The 23136-nt window shown below is 44.1% G+C and overlaps 1 protein-coding gene across 1 annotated transcript in view; it reads right to left on the bottom strand.

The window, feature by feature from the left end:
* Positions 1–23136, bottom strand: part of LOC102850382 (AF4/FMR2 family member 2-like) — a 439784-nt gene that overhangs the window by 414545 nt on the left and 2103 nt on the right. Inside the window, exon 2 of the mRNA XM_006881912.1 lies at positions 8307–8427. Coding sequence (XP_006881974.1) covers positions 8307–8427 — 121 coding nt within the window. The remainder of the gene's footprint in view (positions 1–8306; positions 8428–23136) is intronic.

Raw genomic sequence — 23136 nt, 5'->3', positions numbered from 1 at the left:
TATTTTTTTTTTTTACATACCTCTAGGCTTTAAAATATGCTTGAAATTAGGAGAATCTAAAAATCCAGCCAATTCTACAGTTTTATCTACATACACAGAATTAAGTGGACAATTGAAGAGTGTTCTGAGTAATTCTAGAAATCAACCTTCTAATCCATAATTTACTCTCTGTGCGTGTGTGTTTAAAATAAAAGAGTAGAAATATAAAAAGAAAAGTTAAACTAATTTGGTTACTCAGTTTGAGCATGCAAAATTGGACTTTGAGCTTTCTGGTAACTGAGGCAAAAAGGGAACTCTCCCAAGTTATCAGATCCTCTTTGTTTCATGGAAGGAAGCACAGCCCAGTGCATTACATGAGGCAAATGCTTGCCTGGTACTAAAATCTGAAAAGAAATTCCTGTCATTCGTTCTTTGACAAGGAACTTTGAGGGAAGAAAAGGAACAATTTTTTTTCATCACCAATTTTACAGATTATGTAAAGATGTTCTTCTCATTGCTTTTTCGATATGACTTTTAAAAGCATGATTTTTATTGCAAGTGTAACTTAGTGAAGACATGTCTGCATGTGAAACTAGGGATGTGTTAGTTTTGGGGTGCCTTAGTAATGTGGGTGAAGTTGTGATGACCTGGAGGGATAAAGGGTGTCACCTCTCTTAGCCTAACTTCCTCACAGAGCCACTGTGTCAATAATAATAACAACAATAATAGCTTGCCCCCAGAAACTCTGTGAACCTTGAGAGAGGATGAAAGACACCCAAGCGTTGAGGGGTTGAGGGTCGCTATGAGTCGCCTGACTCAAGGGCACTTAACAACAGAACATCAGCATAGAGAGAGATCACCTGGCCCAGTGGACAGAAAGTGATGCTACCAAGCCAAAGGTGGGTGACTTTTAATCCGTGGTCCTCAGGCCTTTCATTGTTTTTGTTCAGACATTCCTCTAGGTCGTATAGCCCTGGTGTACAAGTTGCCGTACAGCAGTCACTTGTGGTCGCTGTGAGGCTGAACACTGTGACACGGATGTGTCAAATGCGTTAATGATTGGCTACCCAATGCAGACAGAGAGTGGGGTGGAGCTCCCCGATTAAAACAAGCTTGGAAGGAGAAGTGGCATCCACTTCCATAACAGCTTGCCTCCAGAAACCCTATGAACCTGGAGGGTGGATGAGAGACACCCAAGTGTCGAGGACTCTCCTTTATAGGGTCGCTATGAGTCGCCTGCGACTCGACGGCACTTAACAACAACAACACAATGTCCCGTCATTACACACTGTAGCACCTTCCAATTCACATGGAATCGTCTCAGTAATCCTATGAAAGAACAAGGTATTCCTTGCAATCTTGATTGAACATTATAAACATGGCAAACAAAGCCATTTCACCATTTCAATCAGTTATAGGCTTCCTTCAATTTGATCAATTCTTTGCTTCCCGTTCCAGATAATTGGTTGATACTTTCAATGTAACCTCTGTAGCTGTTATCTTCTAAGTAATCACAATTCCTCCATCCTCAAGGAAATGCGTTTTCTCAATATTTTCCAGCATAAATTACATGTCAGGCTTGTGGCACTCCTTCGTTGAAGCTTTTTGCTTCTTATTACTTCAGGAAATGCAAGCTTCCCCCTTGCCGTTTGTGTCTAATGCTGTCTAAAAATCAATGGTATAATTCCATGCTAAGACTAATTTCCTACCCGGCTAAGCAACCATAGTGTATTATTTTTTCCATAAAGTAGAAAAATCACTTAGGTTTCAAGGTTCTCTTTTTCCCCCTTTCATTTTATCACAGTGAAACTAGGTGAGTTGGCCATTTGTTGTGCTTTTTTTCTCCACTTCGAATCTTTTTGCAGTTAATCTCTCAGCGGTAAATGGCCATTTCTTTCTTTCATCTAATTATAATAATACCTTGAATTTGTATAGCACTGTCCAGACTTCACAGCAAGCTTTCTCAGGTTGTTTAATGTGAATGCTGTGAATCAGCTGGGCAGTCACAGACTCAAATCTGTCCTCTATCAGCCCCAACCCAAATGACCTTGGGGAAGTCACTTAACCTCCTCTGTGCCTCAGTGTCCTTAATCATGATGGGCTACAAAGACCTGTTGTTTGTTATGTGCCGTCAAGTCACCTGTGACCCACAGCGCCCCTCTGCACAACAGCCCTGAACCCGGTCCTATCTTGTACCAGTGCCACTGACTCTGACACACCTACCTCCATTACCCATCTCATCTGGGGTCTTCCTTTCCTGCACTGTCCCTCCACAATTCCAAGCAAGATGCCCTTCTCCAAGGACTGTCCCTCCTGGCCATGTGCCCAAAGTATGTGAGACAGAGCTTCAAAATCCTAGCCTCCAAGGAGAGACTTGGTTTCACGCTCTCCAAGACAGACCTATCTGTTCTCTTGGTGGTCCATGGTATGTTCAAGACTCTTCTCCAGCACCACAACTCAAAGGCATTGTTTCTTCTTCTGTCATCCTTAGTCATCGTCCAGCTCTCTGATGCGTATGAAGACCTAGCACATGCTTATTATGATTTTTATTTAAAACAAAAGTAACACACTGCCATTGAGTCAAAACGGACTCACAGCTGTCCCTCCAGTGGGCTTTCAGAGGCTGGCACCAGCAGTCAGGAAATCAAAAGACAAATTGGACTGGAGAAATCTGCCGTCAGGGGCCTCTTGAGAGAACTGAGAAGCAACAATGTCAGTCTAGAGAGTAAGGTGCGCCAGATCCAGGCCATGGTCTTTGCAATTACTTCTATGCATCAGACAACTGGGCAGTGACTAAGGATGACAGAAGATTTGATGCCTTTGAGTTGTGCTGGAGAAGAGTCTTGAACATACATACCATGGACCACCAAGAAAACAAATAGGTCTGTCTTGGAGAGGGTGGAACCAAATATCTCCTTGGAGGCTAGGATTTTGAAGCTCTGTCTCACTTACTTTGGGCACGTGGCCAGGAGGGACTGATCCTTGCAGAAGGACATCATGCTCGGAAGGGTGGAGGGACACCACAGGAGAGGAAGACTCCAGATGAGAATGATAGAGTAACTAGGGCAATGGGGGAAGGTGTGTTAGAGTCAGTGAGACTGGATCAGGACAGGGCAGACTTCAAAGCTGTTATTCATAGAGTCACTATGAGTCGCAGGCGACTCAACGGCACATAACTACAACAACAACAGATCACATACAAGGAGATTTTTCTTTTTTCCTATGAAGCAGCTAGTGGATTTAAATCAGCAGAGAGGCACCACCTCTAGGTTCGCAGTGAAACTCTATGGACTATTTTTATTCACTTTAGAGAGGAAGACATTATGACTCAGAGAAATGAATGTTCTTCCTCAAATTCAGAGACCAGGTAAAGCTTCGGAAGTCCTCACGCTTCCTTTTATAGAATAAGCAGCTTCTTGTTCCAAACAGACAATCACCCAGAACTGAATTCAATGCTTATAGTCAGCAATTACAAGGATATGAAGCTGCAAACAAGCCACGTCACCTCACTGAGCCTCAAATTCTTCATGGCAAACATGGGGAGAATACACAGTCTATGAAGTTGCTGGAATAATCAAATGGCAATTACTATATGCCCGTTGCTCATCTTACCAAATCTAGACAGGTGAAAAAAGATTCGGAGTTTTCAAGCATTTTCTAAGACATCCTTCTAAGCAACATATATAAACTCAGATTTGAAAGTTATAAGCTACAGTAGCTTATAACTCACTTCAAGTTTCCCAACAGCAGCCAGGTATGGGGTCAAAATTCCTTCCAGTTCAGGAGTGGTAGAGGAGATAAAAGAAGAGAAAAGAAAAGTCAGGCAGGAACGTGAGCCAGCACCATCTCTCTACCATGAAAGTGCAGTGGGGTTCGAATCCGAAACACAAGGGTCCATGGCCAATTTACAAACCACTGACACTTAGCCCCTGCACTGGGTCATGTGTTAGGCTTTAGAGTAGCAAGACATTTTCTACAGCCCTTGACTCACCACTGAGAGTTTTGAATTTTAATGGACAGGCAAGCCCTTGCTAACCTGAGGGAGAAGGAAAGATTGTGGGATGGCCATCAGAAGGTCAGGTGGCACGCCAAAGGGCCGATACCAGGTCTGGGCTGTGAAGCCTCTGGAGACGCCCAGACTCTAGGGTCCTAACATGGGGAGTGGAGGATAGAGGCTTAGGGTCCAGTGATCTCCCACAGAATCCTGAGCTCAGATACAAGAGGACTAATTGATCATCAAAGCAAGGGGGGAAAGAATGAGTAGATCACCAATTGGTAGCAACTCTTCCTACCCTTCATGACCTTTGACACCAAAGCGAAGACTCTTCTACATTACAAATCACAAAGAGGCTCCTAATAACACAACAGGTCTGGACCTGCCCTGCGCTGAGTGCTCCCATCTGTGATGCACCCTTGAAATATCAAAGCAGATGGCTTTTCGAAACTTCTGACCATGTTGATAATTGGTTTTCTTTTCAACTGCCAACTCAGAAATACATTAACAGCTAAAGAAAAATGTTCGTCTATATGAGAAGTCTTCTTAACAAGAGATGACATTTACCTTAAAGGCAAAAGACTATTTACCACGACTTAAAATTATAAAAAGGGAATAGAGTAAGGTTCTTCACCTACAAATTTGCTGAAAGTGGAGTGGATATTGAACTTTAAGAATCATCTCTTAAAGTAAAGCCCATTGTTATAACCTACTCAAACGTATGACAGAAAACTAATGCAGGTGTTCCTTCTTTGCTTCCAAAAGGGCCAAGGTTCTTGTAATTCCTGGACCATCCTTTCATTTTCTGGAAAGGGGGGAGGGAATGGACATCCTAACTTCTCATCCTACCTCTAAATCAGTCTTCCATTCCTTCTTTGTCCTCATTTTACTATTCCATTCCTATCTTCTTCCACAGAGCTAATCACTCTTCCATGTTCTGGATTTTTATTTTGTCACCTCCTGGGGCTGCTTCTTCTTACTGACTCTGTCTCTGTCTTTGTCTGTCTGTCTGTCTGTCTGTCTCTCTCTCTTTCACACACACACACACACACACACACACACACACACACACACACATTTTCTCCCTCTCCTTTCCTTTTCCATTGACTTTACTGTCTTTTCATTAATCTTTAAATATGTTCAAGTTTCTCTTACTTAGGAAGAAAAGTTTTCACTTCCTTTCTAACATATCTTCTGCCCCTCACTCCTTCCAAAAACTCTTTGCAAGATTAAGTCTGCATGAATTACCTATCTTTGCTTACTTTCCAAGGATCAAAGGATACTTGACTTAATCACTTTCTAATTAATCTCGGTGGCAGCTTGGCTTCCCACAATCACCACCATGATCATTAAAGACAACAAATCTCTCTAAGGTCACCAATATCCTCTACTGGACATTTATAACAGCCACATTTCCTTCCCTCTCCTGCACACATAACTAACACATCACATCTAGCCTCCATAAAACACTTGGTTAGGTTCTAATAAGTTATTCTATCCTAGTTCTCGTGCCACTTCTCTGATCACACCTTTTATAGTTGCTTTTCCTAACCTCCTCCTTATCACCTAACTGTAGCTACTCTCCAAGAGAACTGCTATGTGCCTCTTCTTCCTCTGTAATCTGACTCAGTGATCTTATTTATTCTCCCAGTTTCATGGTAACCTATGAGGTATCGCTTGTGTTCACTCCTATGAGTTCTGGGTGTAACCATCCAGCGCCTACTTAACCACTCTTCTTTGACATTCCACTGCATCTCAAACCCCATGGAGAAAAGCTTAATTGTTCTTGCTGCACATTGACTCAGCTCTCCCCATCAACAATTTCTTAATGCTACCACCAGCCTATGAAGGCAAAAAGTTGGGACTCATTCCTATCCTGCATTCCTCAGATCCAATCAGACACTCTGTTGCATCATCTCTGGTTATCTAAAAACCGTAATACCAAACCCACTGCCATTCAGTCACTTCTGCCGCATAGTGACTCTCTCCTAGGCTTCCAAGGCTGTAAATCTTTCTTCCTTAGAACAGCTGGTAGATTCAAACCACTGACTTTCCAGTTAGCAGCTCCTCAGTTTATCCACTCTGCCTACAACTTTTCTACTATGAGATCCCTGTAGCCACTAGAACAGCGTCTTTATCCACCTCTAGTTTCTCCTCCTTCCGACCCATGCCACACACCATCCAGCATCACATATGTTCAAGCCATGCTCTGTGTAAAAAACTTGTAATGACTCCTCTTACTCAAAGTCATGTCAAAATCCCTTGACAAAGTCTTCATTGGTCTTTCTATCTCATGAGCTATCCCCTCACTCATGCACCAGCTGCTCTGTCATTGGCCCACAAATTCCTTTTCATGCACCCAGTGTCCAAGCAGTGACTAGCACAGAGTGGGCCTTCAATACTCTTGTATATTTCTTAAGGCATACCTTCACACTTATCTCATTCATTGCCACTGAGTCAGAACCAATTCATAGTTAACCCTCCACTGGGTTTCCAGGGCTGTAAATCAAATGAAAAGAAATTGATCATCTTTCTCGTATGGAGCTGCTGGTGATTTGAACTGCCAGACAGGCATGGCCATTGGGTTAACAGTGCAGCTTCCTATGGACTGTGCCACCAGGGTTCCCTATAAAGCAACATGTAAATGAAATAGCTTCTTGTTATTGTTGTTATGTGCCATCAAGTCGCTTGTGACTCATAGCGTCCCTGTGTACAACATCCCTAAACCCTGCTCTGTCCTGTGCCAATCTCTAAGTGTCTCTGACACACCCATCCCGATTACCCCAGTCACTGAATCAATCCACCTAATCGAAGGTCTTCCTCTCCTGTGCTGTCCCTCCACCCTCCCAAGCATGACATCCCTCTCCAAGGACCTGTCCCTCCTTGCAACATGTCCAAACTAAGTCAGATGAAGCTTCAGAATCCTTGTCTCCAAGGAGCAGCGTGGTTTAACACTCTCCAGGACGGGGGGCAAAAAAGTATTATACCTCTAGTGATAGACTGAAAATTAGTAGGCTAGGTAACCTTCCTAAGTGCGGCCATTTTTCGCTGACGGACAGTCTCCTTCCATACAATTTACAGCCTCAGAAACCTGGTGGAGTGTCCACTATGAACCATTTGACTCAAAGGCAAAGAGTCATTTGAGACCAAATTTGGAAAGTACGCATGTGCTTTGACCAAGAGCTGAAGACTCTGACGCAGCTCGCCACCAATTCAAACAGCTCCCTGTCTACGTGAGAGATAATGATACTGCAGCCTTTCCTTTTCCAGCAGTCACCGTCCCTCATGGTATTCTTCTCAAATCGCAAGTCTTGAATAGAAATTATTTCTATTGTTGTTTTATTCCTTAAATTGTTTTTGTTTCATTACAGGAAATTACAGTGCTACTCTATTTCAATAAAAAACCCAACCAGCTGCCAGCAATTCAATAAGATTCATCTCTCATTATCTCTTCCTGGATATCCCCAACCCCTACTTGAAATAGAACACTTCAGAGGCAGCCATTGTAGTACAAGAGTGGAAGAGCATGTCAGACCTCTGTTGGATCCACAGGCAACCGAAGCCAAACACACTGCTGTCAAGTCGATTTGAACTCTGGGAAATCCAGTAGGGCACAGTAAAATGGCCTCAGAGTCTCCACAGCTGTAAAGCTTTACTGAAGCAGTCTTTTACATCTTTCTCCCTCACAGCAGCTGGTAGGTTCGAACCGCCAACCTTTTAGGTTAGCAGCTGAGGGCTGAAATGCCGCCCCACCAAGGCTTCTTGGAACTGCACACTAGGCAGACTCCAACTTAACTCTCAGCCTTGCTACGCTTCCTCTCTGGTAAAGACAACCACCACACTGATTCTTAACCACCAGGAAAAAAATGATTGGCTTCTTCCTTGCTCCTAGAGCAGTGATTTTCAAAGCGCAAACAGCTGTTAACGACTGAAACGCCAAAGGAAAAGAGTGACCTTACAAGAAATGGCACTGACGGAGAGGAGCAAGAGACACCTCCACCAACATTCTGATGAAGCCTTCGGGGCTGCAGGCTGATAATCAAAGGAGTGGCCTCAGTGGTGGAGAAAGGGGAGGGCAGGAGAGAGCTCCTTGGAGAGGGAAGTCTCACGTCCCTGCCTTCCCAAGAGCTAGCCTCCAGTTCCTGGGGGCTTCGTCAGCAACATGCTGGGGATGTGCTCCGAGATCAGAGTGCATGCTTGTGTTTCACTCGTCAAACACATTCTCTCTGGAATGACTGGGATGATTCCAAAGTAGATTAAATGCTGATGCGAATGGAAAACTGTAACGAACAGCCATTATCCGGAAAGATAAATGACATACATATTCAACTACCTTGTAGGGCTCCCCAAAAAGATCAAAGCCTGAAGAAAAGAGATCTTCTTCCTGCTGGACTTCTTGATTCCTCCGCTCCCATTCCCTTTTCTTAAGCGCACTACGGTCCTGCTCATAGTGACTGACAAGAAAAGAAAAAGACAAAAGGGGGAAAAAGATTAGTCACATATTTCCTTTAAAGCTCCCGCGCCATCAGTACAGAGTCCCCTGGAGTCTAAAGCAACTTACTGGTGTGGCAGTGATGTTTTGGGGAAGAGTTGTTTCTTGTAATCAGCAAGGGAATCCCCGGATAGCACAAACCTCAAACCCACCCCGAAGTACCTTGGAAAAAGTCTAGTTTGCTACTTCTGAAAAAGTAGTTATGGAAAAAAATCCCATTGAAAAACAATGTATATGAACTTTGTAAGTAAACTAGTAGAAAATAAAAATAAAATTAATTTTTAAAAAACAAACCCCACAAATCCTGTGGAGCAGTTGCACTTTGACACAGTTGGGTTGTCAGGAGTCAGGATCATCAACTCGACAGCCACTAGATTTGGGTTTGGTTGGGCTTCGCTTTTGTTGTTATCACTAAGAATAGAAAGTGGAAGCTCATGTTGATACTACAGAGAAAGCAAAAATATGTTTCTTAAGTATTTAACATCGTGATAAAACAAAAAAATAAATGTGTTTCTTGGAAACTGTATGCAAGCTCACTCGTGCTCTCCCCTGCCTTCCCTTGGTTGTTGCAAACAACTCTACAGCTTCCCCCGTAAAGTGTCAGTCCACTGAGCAAAAGGTACCGAAAAAGGCTTTTATGTTTTGGCCAACTCCTGAGGCTCAGGAAGCACTGATGTCAAAGTCCTTGTTGTGGTTAAGTGCCATCGATTTGCACATGACTCACAGCGACCCTATAAATGAAAGGTCTGAGCCCTGTTCTATAACTATCATCTTTTCTCCAGTATTCATAGAGTTTCCAATGGCACGTTTGTTTAGGAAGGGAATGCCAATCCTGCTTCCTAGCTTGTCTTAATCTGGGAGCTCCACCAAACCCTGTCCACCATGGGTAACCATTATGGCATCTGACACACCAACTCAGCATTAGAGCAATCCCAAGTTACCTCAGTGCAACAAATTGGCAGACCAGTGCTGTATCACTTAGGAGAATGCTCTTCCTAACACAGTTAACACCAGGCCTGCCCTTGGCCCCAAAAGACTTTTAAATACAAAGGCCCACCCACCAGGTCCTGATTGACTTAAGCAAGAGGCTTCCAGCCCACAGTTGCTTGTTAGGGGACAAGCTGTAGACACAATAAAATCATGACCTGAATCCACAAGTTAGCCAGCCTTAACCCACCTCACAGAAGGCATGGAAGAGGAGTTTGCAGTTACACACAAAACCGCTGCACTTCATAATTGCCCACTTTCCTTTTAGTGTTTCTTACGGTGCATGGAGTTCACAGAGCAGCTGGCCAATCATTCATACTCATCTTGTCTTCAAGCATTCATTCTCCCTCCACTGTGATAGCACCCTTTCTACTGCGGCCTTGGGATTTTCATTTCCCTTCATTGTGAACGTTTCTGAGTTTCCTTTTGGTTTTTATTGTGGTTGTTTTGGTCTTCCCATGATTTGAGTCAACTTTGGTCTTTTGGGAAAATTCTTTGTAAATGGAAAGATCAACAATTAACAACGTTGTTAACAAGCCTCAACTGACTTGAACTCAGAAACGTGTTGACAGCATTTCATAAGATAAGCTTTCAGACATTTTTTTTTTTTATGGTAAATCCTTGGCCTTGAATTTTACAGAATGCAACGTCCCGAGACAGAACCCCTTGATTTCCTCATGCTGCAGGACTATGCAAATGAACCTACAATATATACTTGTCAGGGTAGTGTATCTGATTTGCCTTCTTGGTTTCTTTCTCCCTGCTTTTGATTCTAATCTTGCCCAACCAGAGTGAATATATACTGGGCAAATTTAAATGACATAAATATATGTAAAATGCCTAGCAGGTGATATATAAATGTTGGTTTCCTTCCTCAAGTTAACAGTACCAAGTAAAGGCCTAATTAGATAATTGACATGCAAACGAACATAACAGCTAAAGGAATTACAAGAGCTACACTGATAGGAAAGCACAGTCTTGGGTTTTGAAAACCTCCTAAACCATAATGCCTATCATCTGCAGCCCAGTCTGTGCTCAGGAGTGCCATCCCTGACTTTAACGTAGGAGCTGAGCACTTGAAATAGCAGTGCTGCTTAACTAGAAATTGATATTCAACCAACGGAAGAGGCCACTACACTTAATCACTCTCCTTTCTCACAGGATTCCCTGAATTCTCAAACTCAAAGTGACTCTGACAACCTTATCTTCTGGACAGACAACACATCATTTCTCCTTCTAAAAGAGTGGCACCATTCCATGGATGCTGGAATGCACAGGGTTCTGAGACAAACCACACCAGAGCCGCCTCCCATGCCAGGAGGTCAATGGGCCACTCACAGGGCGCTCCACAAATGTTATCACGGGGAAAACAAACACAACAAAGAAAATGTCTCTGGGGGTGTCTCCAAAGCACAGGCCCCCATCTGGGCCTCTGCCTGGCCAGGAAAGATGCCAAGTCCTACATCAGAAGCCAGCCTACAACCCAGATGCCAGTCTCAGATGCCAGTTGCAGGTATACCCTTTGTAGCACCTTCCCTGCTCTGCATTCACAAGAAGTTGAGTTTTGTCCCCAAACTGCTTGTCATCCATGTTCTAGAGAGATCTGTGGAACCAAGCAGACATGGTAATATCATCTCCAGTGCCTGGAATGGGAAGTATGAGCTTGGTTCAAAGCCCACCTATGCACTGAGGGTCAGCCCAGCCCATTAACTCATCGCTTAAGACACTGCGTGGATGAGGTGGGGGAAGGTAACAAGGACCAGCAATGTTTCATGGTGCTGGGGGCAGAGGGTCTGCTGCACAGAAGGCCACTTGATTCCTTTATCTCCCATCGTAGAGGATGCAATTGCCACCCGCGAGCAAGAGCCAGAGTTTCAGGCATCTGAACCCACGCACAGAGCAAGATGTCAGTTTCCCAGCTCTGTTCATTTCCTGCACCTGACAGCCCCAGATGACAGGCCCATAGATCACATTTAATTCTCCCACGAAGAGAGCTGAAACACTTTGGGCTCTTGGCTTTGCAAACTACCTTCCTTCTCCTCTGAGGGAAAGATATAATTAAAATCCCGAAGGGGGGAAAAAAATAGAGCCTGAGAAGAAAAGGAAACGTGCTTCAACTCGCATGACAACCCTTCAAAGGGCCAGCGGCAAGGGCTCTTTTGGTGTTCTCCACACCGGCTTGATGTGTTAGGGGCTCTTACATCCAGTCGTTAGCTACCACATTCCAGACACACATCTGAATAGTAGATTGAGGTGCACAGTTACCTGTTGCAAGCTAAATTGCCTGATACCTTTTTTTCCCCCTTTTAACACATATAACAAAGGACAGTTAATTCTCCTATCTCCTGCGAGAATGAATTGAATCTCTATAGAGTGCCACTGCTTTTGGAAGGCAACCAAGTAACTCCAACTCATTCCCTGTGCACACAGCGTGGTATGGCATTGAAAGCTTCCCATGGCGACATATAATGAGAACTGAACGACTTGGTCAGGATGGTTTCAAGGTGTAGATCGTCATTGATTTCTGACTGAAACGAACATTGCTAATTTGAAGCACCAGCTAATTAAAGCCACAGCTATGTACTTAGCCTCTTGTTATACCTACTGCCGTTTATAATTATGAGGACCTCTTTATCTTCTCAATTAAAGCTCTTCTAATTCAGGTGGGTTTTGTTTGAGCCTGGGAGCTGCACACAGGTCATAGAAAGGTTGATGTCTATCCCCTGGTGATTTGTAGCTTTCTACACCAGGCTTGTTTTCCAGGAGGCGGTATGAAGGAAGATTTTACAACCAGAAGGAAATGTTGCAGTCCAAAAGTTGACTCCATCACCTGCAGCTGGGTTTTCATACTGATAGGACCAAATCATCCCAGCCTCACCAGCCTAACATACTACTGTTGAGCACTGGTGGTATAGTGGCCAGAGCACTTGTCTGCTAATGGAAAGGTTAGTAGTTCAAACCCACAAGTTGCTCCAGGGAAGACTGATGAGGTAGCATGCTTCTATAAAGATTTACAGCCTCGGAAACCCTGTGGGGCATTTCTACTCTGTCTTACAGGGTCACGGTAAATCGTAATTAAGCCAGACCCTGACAGCATTGTTGCTGTTGGTATATGTGCCATGGAGTCAACTGCAATTCATAGCAACCCTATGCACAATAGCTGTGACTTTTGCTCTTTCCTGAGGCCATCTAACTGCCTCTGACACACCTAATCCCGTTGCCCCAGTTACTGTGTCAACCTATTTCATCCGAGGTCCTTTTCTGCACTGTCCTTTCCACCCTTCCAAGCATGATGCCCTTTTCCAAGGACTGGTCCTTTTTGCCAACATGTTTCAAGTATGTGAAACAGAACTTCAAAATCCTTGCCTCCAAGGAGCAGCCTAGTTTCACCCTTATCAGGACAAACCTGTTTGTTTTCTTGACAATCCATATAATATTCAACACTCTTCTGTGCCACCACAACTCAAATGAATTGATTCTTTCTCTGTCATCTTTAGTCATTGCCTTTGGTGCATAGCAAGTAATAGTAAAGACCATGGTCTGGGTCAAGTGCACCTTAGCCTCCAGATTGACATCGCTGCTTTTTAGCACTCTGGAGAGGCCCTTGACAGCAGAATTTCAGGATGCAATTCATCTTTTGATTTCCTGCCTGCTGGTGCCAAGAGTGTTCACTGTGGATCTGAGCAAGCTGAAATTGTTCACAATCTCAATGTCCTCTCCATCTATAATGGTGCTGCCAATTGGCCCAGTGGAGAGTAACTTTGTTTCCTTGATGTTGAACTTCAACCCATATTGAGGACTGCAGTCCTTGACCTTCTGCAGCAAATGCTTTAGGCCCTCTTCATTTTTGGCAAGCAAGATTGTGTCATCTGCATAAAGCAGGCTGTTGATGAGTCTTCCCTCAATTCTGATGCCATATTCCATATGTCTAGCCTCCTGAAGGATCTGTTCTGCATATAGATTGAAGAGGTACAGAGACAAGACATACCCCTGGCGTGCTTCTTTCCTGCTTTTGAACCATAACAGTGTTTCCTTGCTGTGTTTTGAGAACTGCTTCCTGTCCAAGTTTTGCATGAGCACCTTGGATATTCTGGGATTCCCATTCTTCTCAAGTTATCCACAATTTGTTGTGATCCTCATAGTCAAATGCCTTTGCATCGTCAATGCAATAGAGATAGACATTCTTCTGGTATTCTCTCCCCTCAGCCAAGATTCATCTGACACTGGCTATGATGTCTCTAGTTCCACAATCTCTTCTAAACCCAGCTGCACTTCTGGTAGTTCCCTATCAATGTACTGTTCCAGTCATTTCTGAATAATCTTCAGCAAAATTTTGTTTCCATGTGATATTAGTGATATTGTTGCATAATTTCCACACTCCATTGGCTCTTTTTTTTTTAATGGGAATAAATATTAATCTCTTCCAGTCCATTAGCCAGGTAATTATCCCCCAGATTTCTTGGCACAAACTAGTGAGCATGTTCAGGGCAGTATCTTTTGCTGAAATATGTCAACTGGTATTCCATCAATTCCTAGGACTTTCATATTTTGCCAATTTCTTCTTAAACTTCCTCCTTTGTCCCCACTGTCTCCTGATCATATTTTGTTTCATAAAATTCTTCTGTGTCAGCCAGTTCTTTTTGGAAGAGTGACTCTGTATACTGTTTTCATCTTCTTTTGATGCTTCCTGGATCATTCAATATTCTACTCATCATATCCTTAAGTATTGCCACTCAAGGCTTGAAATTATTAATCAGTTTCCTCTGCTTAATAAATTCTGAGTGACTTCATCTCTTTTGACTTTCTGACTCCAGCTCTGTGCATTTTCCACTAAAAAAAAAACCAACACGTTGCTTTGTTTTCCTGAGCTGCCCTTTGAAATCTTCTGTTCAGCTCCTTAACTTTCTGATCTCTTCCCCTGGCTTTGGCTTCTCAGCTCTCTAGTGCAGCAGGTGCTGTCAAGGTGACTAACAACACTAGGGACCCTGTAAACTACAGATCTGAACCTTATTTTATCCTGTGTCATCGTCATCATCTCATACATGCTCAAGCCCATTGTTACAGTCACTGTGTCAATCTATCTTGTTGGAGGGTGGAGTCTTTCTCTCTCTCTCTCTCTCTCTCACACACACACACACACACACACGCGCGCGCGCGCGCTTGTGCGTGCTTTGCAAGCATAATGTCTTTGTCCAGGGACGGATCCCTCCTGACAATATGCCCAAAGTATGTGAGACAGTCTCACTACTCTTGCCTCTAAGGAGCTAATGAAGGCCACAGATTTTCATCTTCTCCTTCCCAGTGGGGCTGAGATGGTGGAACACAGGCATGTTCACAACACAGATATGGTAGCCGCCCTGTATTTCTGTTTCCTTCATGGTACAGATGAGGAGATTACACTCCAAAAGTTAAGGGCCTGTGGTAAGGTTGTGGCAAGAATCCGGCCCACTATTCCTTGCTGGTCCTTTCCGCCTCCTATATGTGCATCACCTTCCAGAATAAATATTAGTCTCCATTACACTCTGTTCGCCAACTTTCCGTAGGATTGTATTTTATTAGAAATCTCCAGTAGGGAAAAATTTCAGGAATTTAATTTGGACTCAAGTATAAAAAAAACCCAACCCCTTAGTTTCCTTATACCAAAATGTACAGCTAGGGGAGTTGTACAAATTGACTGCATCTGTGGAGAGCGGCTGGGGGGATGGGAGTGGCAGAACAGATTAAAATCATTTGCTTTAGATATTTTATGAAGTTTCATAATCTTTGTTTATTATATCTAATATAGGTAATTTTGCAAAACTATTGAGGGAAACATTTAAAAAACCAACTCTGATATTTTAAAAACGATGTGTGTTTAAAAATACAGCAAACTAATACTGCATTGAATATACTAATTACATACATGAAAGTAAATAATTCAACTATACTTGTGCTCTGGTACAATTGGCACTGAAACACTCCCCATCCTGGCTAATGTCTTTGTAAAAGCATTTAAAAGTACATATTTAAGTCACCTGGGGGCAACTATAAGCCGTGACTTCCTCCTTGGGGTTCTCCTTGGTGCATTTCTGTCTTCTATCACTGTTGGAATAGGGAGCCCTGGAGGCAGAGTCAGTAAGGAATTGAGCTGCTGAACAAAGACTGTGTCTCCGGTGGTTCTGTGGATGCACGGAGGGAGGGCAGCAATGCCCTCCAGTGCTAGTTACGGCCTCAGAAACCCAGCGGAGGGTCAGCTCTGAGTTGGCTCGGACTTGACAGGAATGAGTTTCTGTGAGATACTGTAGGATACTTCCCCTTCTGTGTGTTCCAGAGTCCCAAGTGGCATTTTCTTTTTCAAGAGCTCATTCTATGTTGAACGTGACACTTATTCTGGTCTCCACAAAATTTCCACAGGTCAAAAAGCAAAATATCTACTATTCACTATCTTCAATTTCATCTTGAAGTTCATTTTTAACTTCAAAGTCATGAATCTCTTTCCTCTAATAGCCACAAGCACCTACATGTAAAATGTTAAATACAGTACTCTTTTGTAAAACAAACAAACAATAAAAAACCACTAGACTAAAACCAGGTCATAATCAGTACACTAAATAGGGTAGCCCTGGATATGTAGGCGTGAACAATAGAATTGGAGGTGATCAGATAATGAAAAGTGTTTTGTTTTTTTCTGAAACCAGGACAACCTGAGAAAGGCATCTTTAGATGGCATAAATCACTGAAAACTCTGTACACAACCACTTTCTCCAGCAAATGAACTCACTCTCCGCAAACACTGGATCTCATGAAAACCCACCAAGATGAGAATGATGAAGGAAAGAAAATATACAAGACATTTACTTAATTTATTTATTTCATTACTGTTGGCTACCCAGCTGGCCATTCGGATTTCTTTAGGTCTCTGGGAGATGCCTGTGTGTATCCACATGACTCCCATCAATGTGTGATTTGGACAAGGATGTGCACACTAACCTGTCCAGAGATGCTGAGGAAGTCCTGGCGGCACAGTGCTTAAGTAGGTGGCTGCTAACTGGAAGGCTGGGGATTCAAACTCACCAGGCACTTTTTGGAAGAAAGATGCTGTCAAGAATACAGCCTTGGGGGACCTGTGGCGGTATTTACTCTGCTCCACAGGGTCCAAATTGATGGTGACAGTTTTGGGTTTTTGGTTTTGTCAGGAAACAGAATTCATATTCTTCTGTAGATGGTATGTTCCCTCCACTTAACAAGGGTCAACACATCTAGAAACCTTGTCAAATCATCCTGCTGTGGTGTCAGGAAGACACACCAACAACTCTCCCTACTACCATCACCTGGGTAGCTCGCTGTTCCTCTCCTCTTCTCTTCTCTTCTCTCCTCTCCTCTCCTCTCCTCTCCTCTCCTCTCCCCTCCTCGCCTCTCCTCTTCTCTTCTCTCTTCTCTTCCCTCTCTCTCTGTCTCTCTCTCTCTCATTCATCCTCTCTGTCTGTCTGTCTGTCTGTCTGTCTCTCTCTCTCTCTCTCTCACACACACACACATACAACTTTATTGTGATTGAATCCCTATACCATACAATTCACTCTTGTGCAGTGTAAAATTCACTTATTTTTCAAACCTAATTAATGTTTACAAAGTTGTGCAACCACCACCACTAATCCCAAAATATATTTTCATTATCCCTAAAGGAAAGCCCTGCACCTACCTACTAGCAGTCATTCCCATTTTCTTTCCCCCTCAGTTCTTGGTAACCAATATGCCAATCTTCGTCCCTATGGATTTGCCCATGCTGGGCATTTCACCTAAATGGAATAATTCGACCTGTGGTCTTCTGGTGTGTGGCTTCTTTTACTGGGCACGATGTTTTCAAGGCTCCTCCACGTTGCAGCATATATCCAAAAATCATTCCTTTATATCTACAGCGTGGCCACATAATCTGATACTCCTGCTCTTCTTAAGTCATGCTCATTAATAGGGCTGAACTGTGGGTTTCAAAGTCACATAACCGGTATTCTGTATAGATAAAGGGTCCCAATTGCTAAGCAGGAAGTCAGTGATCTGCATCCACCAGCCGAACCCATTGCCCATGAGAAGAAGATAGGTGGTCTGCTGCTAAAAAGATTTGCAGCCTCAGAAACCCAACCGAGGCGGCCAGGAGAAGAGATCCACTCAAAGGCAGTGGTTTGGTCTTTGGTTTTTTATGGATAAAGGGTCCTTGGTGGCACAGATGTTAAGGAGCTCAGCAGCTAAAAGGTGAGTGTCTGCAGTCCCCAGTCATGCTGTGGGACACAGACATGACAGCTTGCTTCCATAGTGACTTGCTGTCTCAGAAACCCTATGGACCAGTTCAACTTTGTCCCTTAAGGTCAGTAAGACTCAGTAAAGTGAGTGAAGTACGCATCTCATTTGATTTTTTTTTTTACTCTTTATGAGAAAGGTCTCGTGGCTTCTAAGTCACTGACAACATCCTACAGGGGATCTCTGGTGGCTTTGTAATAAGGAGCTGTGCTGGCAACCCAGAGGTACATGGTTTGAATCTACCAGCTGCCTTGCTTTTGCATTGGCAGTGCAATTTTGATAAGTCTTCTAAATTCTCAAAACAAAGTTTTGATAACTCTCACAACCAACACACACTCAAATTTCTAAGATCATTTAGTACAAACAGGAATGATAATGTCCTAGTAAAATCCTGCCTTGACACCAACCAAATAAACAGTTCTTATTATTGCCAGTCATGCAGTATTTCCTTGCTCTGTTCTGACAACTGCCTCCTGATCTAAGTATAGATTTCGCATTAGCATGATCAAGTATTCTGGGATTCCCATTCTTTTCAGTCAGCCACACTTTGTTGTGGTCCACACGGTCAAACGTCTTTGCATAGTCAATGAAACAGAGATAGACATTCCTCTGGTACATCCTGCTTTCAGCCAAGATCAATCTAACATTAGCTACAATATCCCTACTACCATCATGGCCTCTTCTAAACCAAGCCTGCACTTCTAGCAGGTCTCTGTTGATGTGCTGTTCCAGTCATTTTTTTTTTATAATCTTCAGCAGAATCTTGCTTGCATATGATATGGTTCAATAATTTCCACACTGTCGGATCACCTTTCTTTGGAATGGGAACAAACATAGATCTCTTCCAGTCAGCTGGCCATGTGGTTGTCCTCCAGATTTCTTGGCACCACTTGGTGAGCACATCCAGGGAAAGTCTGCTGTTAGGGACCTCTCCAAAGGACTGAAGGGCAATGATGTCAGTCTGGAGACTAAGGTGCACCTGAGAAAGGCCATAGTCTTTGCAATCACTTGCTATGCATCAAAGAAGCAGACAATTGCTAGGGATTATAAAAGGAGAATTGATGCCTATGATCTGTGGTATTGGGGAAGAGTATTGAATATACCATGGACTGCTAAGAGAACAAACAGGTTCGTCCTGGAGAGTGTTAAACCAGGTTGCTCCTCGGAGGTAAGGATTCTGAAGCTTCGTCTGACATACTTTGGACATGTTGCAAGGAGGGACTAGTCCTTGGCGAGGGACATCATGCTTGGGAGGGTGGAGGGACGGCTCAGGAGAGGAAGACCCTCTATGAGATGGATTGATTCGGTGACTGGGGTAATGGGGGTGGGTGTGTCAGAGACAATAAGGTTGGTATAGGATAGAGCAGGGTTTAGGGCTGTTGTGCATAGGGTCGCTATGAGTTGCAGGTGACTCGACGGCACATAACAACAATAACAACAACAACATTTTTGCCAGCTAGAGAGCTCAAGAGGCTTTCCAGTGTGGTCAGAGATGATGGGGGCCACTTTCAATAGAGACATGAGACGTGGCTCTAACTCTTTCATTTGCTAGTCACTAGGTGGTTATAACATCACTTTCTCTTTTGGACCCTCAGTTTCCCAATTTCTAAAATAATCTTTATTCATATATGATCGGTCAGATGATGAATAGCAACGTTCCACTGTTAATGACTGCTCACCCTTCACAAACAAGATCACGAGCACTTTGGCAAAGCTTGGCTGCACATGAACTAACGGGACTAAGTCAGTCAGACGGGGTTGTAATCTCCATTTACTGACGAGAAAACGGAGGCTTAGAATAGTGTTCCAGTCAACTCAGTTTGTGGTTGCTTACCATAGAGTTGGAACTGACCCATAGTTGACGCTCAGAGGCAGTGAGTAGCACAGCAGGAGACTGCCCATCCTTATCCCGCAGAGCAGCTGGTGGACTCGAACCAGGGGCCTTCAGGGTTGCAATGCAGCTTCTTGCCACTAAGCCACCAGAGCTCCCTAAGAGCGCTAAATCCAGGGATCCACTCCCCTGATTCCTAATGCAGGAGCTACTGATACTTAGTACTAAGAACTGTGCCATCTTGACCTCCACTCACTTGCAAAACATCCTATTGGCCCAGAAGAAGAATCAGATTCATTTGCACTCACTTCATTTAACTCCTTATTATATGAAAGTAAACCCAAGAGCAAGTTCCTCTAGGGAATAGATGTGTTCTATTATGCAGAAATCAGCATTACTGATATTTGTCAGGACAAAGAGCTCACAGAAGAATAGACTTGTCTGCAGAATGACAACAATGCCAGGCCTTCTTCAAGGCACTTCGTGAATCCTATCCTATTTCATCTTCACAAAAATTCTAAGGCGGTAGGATCATCCTCAACTTGCAGCTGAAGAAATTGAGACACAGGAAACACAAGGGGTAACATGCCAAGGGGCACAGGGCTAGTGAGTGGTATAAGCAGGATGACTCTATGAAGCTGCCAGAATTCAGAGACTGCTCTCTGGGCAAAGATGACGGCGGCACGGGCAGGGCAGTGGGGTTCATGGGCTGCTATGAGTTGAGCGGCACTCATGTGGACAACACCTAACAGTAAGTCCACACCGCACGCAGAAGGGGAGCCTCCACAGGGACACAGCTACACACTTCAGCTCCACTCTCACACGAGGCATGCCTTGATGGGTCCAGGGGGATGGCTCAGCTCTGAACTCCCTGCAGAATATCTTGACTTCCAAAGGGTTCTTGGAATATGGTAGAACATTCTCCTTAGGACGGCAAGTGCAAGTAAACGCTCAACGATTCTTGATCATCAATGATCTCCTAAGAATGCAATATCAAAAGTTCCACGTCTTGAAGAAGCCAATCTTAATGGAAACATGACTTTTACACAGAATGAGCCTGACTGGCAAACCAAAGGTCTCCACTGCCTGCAGGAGCTCTCAGCATAGCAACAACTGCCTAGAAGCCTGAGGAAACCTGCTTTAAAAGCATCCTCTCCAGGGACACAACATCCTCTGTCCTCCCGCAGGATGCCTCTGTTGGCTGAGAGACATTCCTGAGAGGGGTGTCTGCGTCTCCAGTGAAGGCAACCTCTCTCCTCTCCACACAGCTCAGAATGCGGGAGGGCTACCTTCACACCCGTGCGGTGGCCCTTCACCTCCTCTGGCGCCACGCCAGGCAGCCTCCCCACCCCCCGCAGACCCCACGCTCCTGCACAGCAGCATTCTAAGCGTCCTTGGGCTTCTTTTCAGCTCTCGTAACATTTTCTTAGGTTAAATGTCTGATTTCCATTTTTATAGAAAATCTCAAAAAAAAATTAACTTTCGTTCTGGCCCAGTCATTACAAATGAGACTTCACTGTCACTCCATATGACTCCTTAGTCTGTCGGTAACACAATCCAGCACATGACAAGCACCTCACATTCAATACTGCCAGACCGGAAGTACTGGACACAGCTAACTGGGGGAGCAGCTTTCAGAGGCCTAGTCAGAGCCTTGGGTGGGCACCATGAAGCAAGATTACATGCAGTCGGATGGTGAGCATAGTTCATGTCTGTACACTGCATTCCTGTACATGGGACGCTGAAGTTCAAAAACCAAGAGTATGCCAAAACAGATGAGGGAGAGAACTTTTGAAAAGCAATATATGACTGGATATTATGGTCATGACAAGAGTCCAGAATGAAGGCTGCGTAGTGGAGTGGACTCGGGGGGTGGGGGTGGGGATTGTACACCAAGGAAAGAATTTTTCTTTTACTTTTCAAAGAGAAGGGCGAACTGGGGTGGGAGGGGTGGACAGGGAGAAAAATGCAACAATGAACGAATGAAAATCCAAAGTCTCTGTAAACGTTTCTTAACATTAATTTTTAAAAAACAGAACTCAGAGTATACCAAAAAAAAAATGAATATACTCTACTCCCTCTCATCAGTATCAGGCTATTTGGATGACTTTCTCGTTTATTCGTCCTTTCGTCATGTATTCTAATGTGTCACCCTGAGCTTATTCCTTATTCTCTCTTTAAATTTATCAGAGTCAACACTGACGCTGTGTCTAAAAAAGCTGCTAGTTCTAAATCTCCACCCACTTTAAAGAAATGTAAGTGTGGTGACAACCTTCTAGCACTCATGCGGGCTCAAAAGGACTTTGTGGTTTGTTTGAGTTCTCATTCGTGGTCGGTTTAAATTGGTGGAATCTATGCTTCTGGTTCTTAGAAGCTGAAACTCAGGCTCATCTATGACTTCAGGAAATGTCAATTGCTAGTAAAAGGACATCATGGTGGGTAGAAGGCCAGCGACAAGGAAGGAAACACTCAATGATATGGTTTGGCACAACAGCCACAGAAAGGCATGCAAACACCTCAAGAGGGAGCAAGGCTGGGCTGTGTTCCCTTCTGCGGCGCTTGCAGTGGTCACGTGCTGAAGAAGACTCCTTGGAAATGAAAGACAACAATAACAGACGGTGCAGGTCAGAAGTCAGCATTCTTCTCTCCTCTCCGTCCAGACTTTGGCCTGTCTCCCCGAAGCCTGACATGGGGCTCGGCTGAGCTGCCCAAGGTTTGGCTTAGCCCTCTCCTTCCAATGACTTCCTGTCTCGCCCAGCGGCCCTTGTCTCTCTTTCCCGTGCCACACCTCCATCCCCAGGCCTGCTGTCTCTGCAGCCCAGCTCCAAGAGCCTGAAGGATTTCCTCTCTGTGCTCATTAACTATCAGGAATTCTTTTCCAAGTCAAAGTCGTAATAGAACCTTTTGGCTTCTCATAAACGGCATTTTTAAAAGGTGTTTTATTTTCAGTTAGCAATAAGCGAGGCAATCACAATAACCACTTAATTTAACAGAATATTTTCTCAGAAATGGTATTCTTAATGACTTTGAAACTAAGGAAATGAATGCCCTTCACAAGGGGCTCATAATCGACAATTTGCAGCTGACTGTTTTCATGTCTCACCAAACCCTTTGATCCATGTGTACTCACTAATTTTGACCCAGGAAAATTATACCCCCTAAAAGGCTTGCTCTCTTGACTGCAGCCTCTCTCTGGGGGTCTGCTCACCCCTACAGAGCCCTGGCCCAGCTGGGGGAGGCTGTGATCAGGGCACAACACAGAGCCTGTGACAGACTGCTTCCCCAGTCGCTGCCAACTGCCATGTCCCCTGGTGTGTCTGTTCACTTGGACTTACGGCTGTGGCTGTGTTCTGGGTCACACTGCTCCCTGATGCCCTAAGTGCCTGACTGGGCCCACGGAAACCCCTCGACTGTGCCTCGAAGCCATTTCGCACAGCAACCTTTGCATCTCTTGATGGAGAGTGTAGACAGCGTGGCCCTAAGGAACGCCAGTTTCTATCACATCTTCCACGTCACGCATCATTCCTTCTTCTCCACAGCACAGCTCTCCTTTGGCTTTTCGGCTCATGGTTCTCCCCCTCT

This window comes from Elephantulus edwardii, unplaced genomic scaffold, assembly GCF_000299155.1.
Source record: "Elephantulus edwardii isolate Elephantulus edwardi_28Jun2011 unplaced genomic scaffold, EleEdw1.0 scaffold00016, whole genome shotgun sequence".
Taxonomy (NCBI): Eukaryota; Metazoa; Chordata; class Mammalia; order Macroscelidea; family Macroscelididae; genus Elephantulus; species Elephantulus edwardii.
Note: the sequence above shows the minus strand (reverse complement) of the source record. Positions and strands in the feature narration are given on the sequence as shown.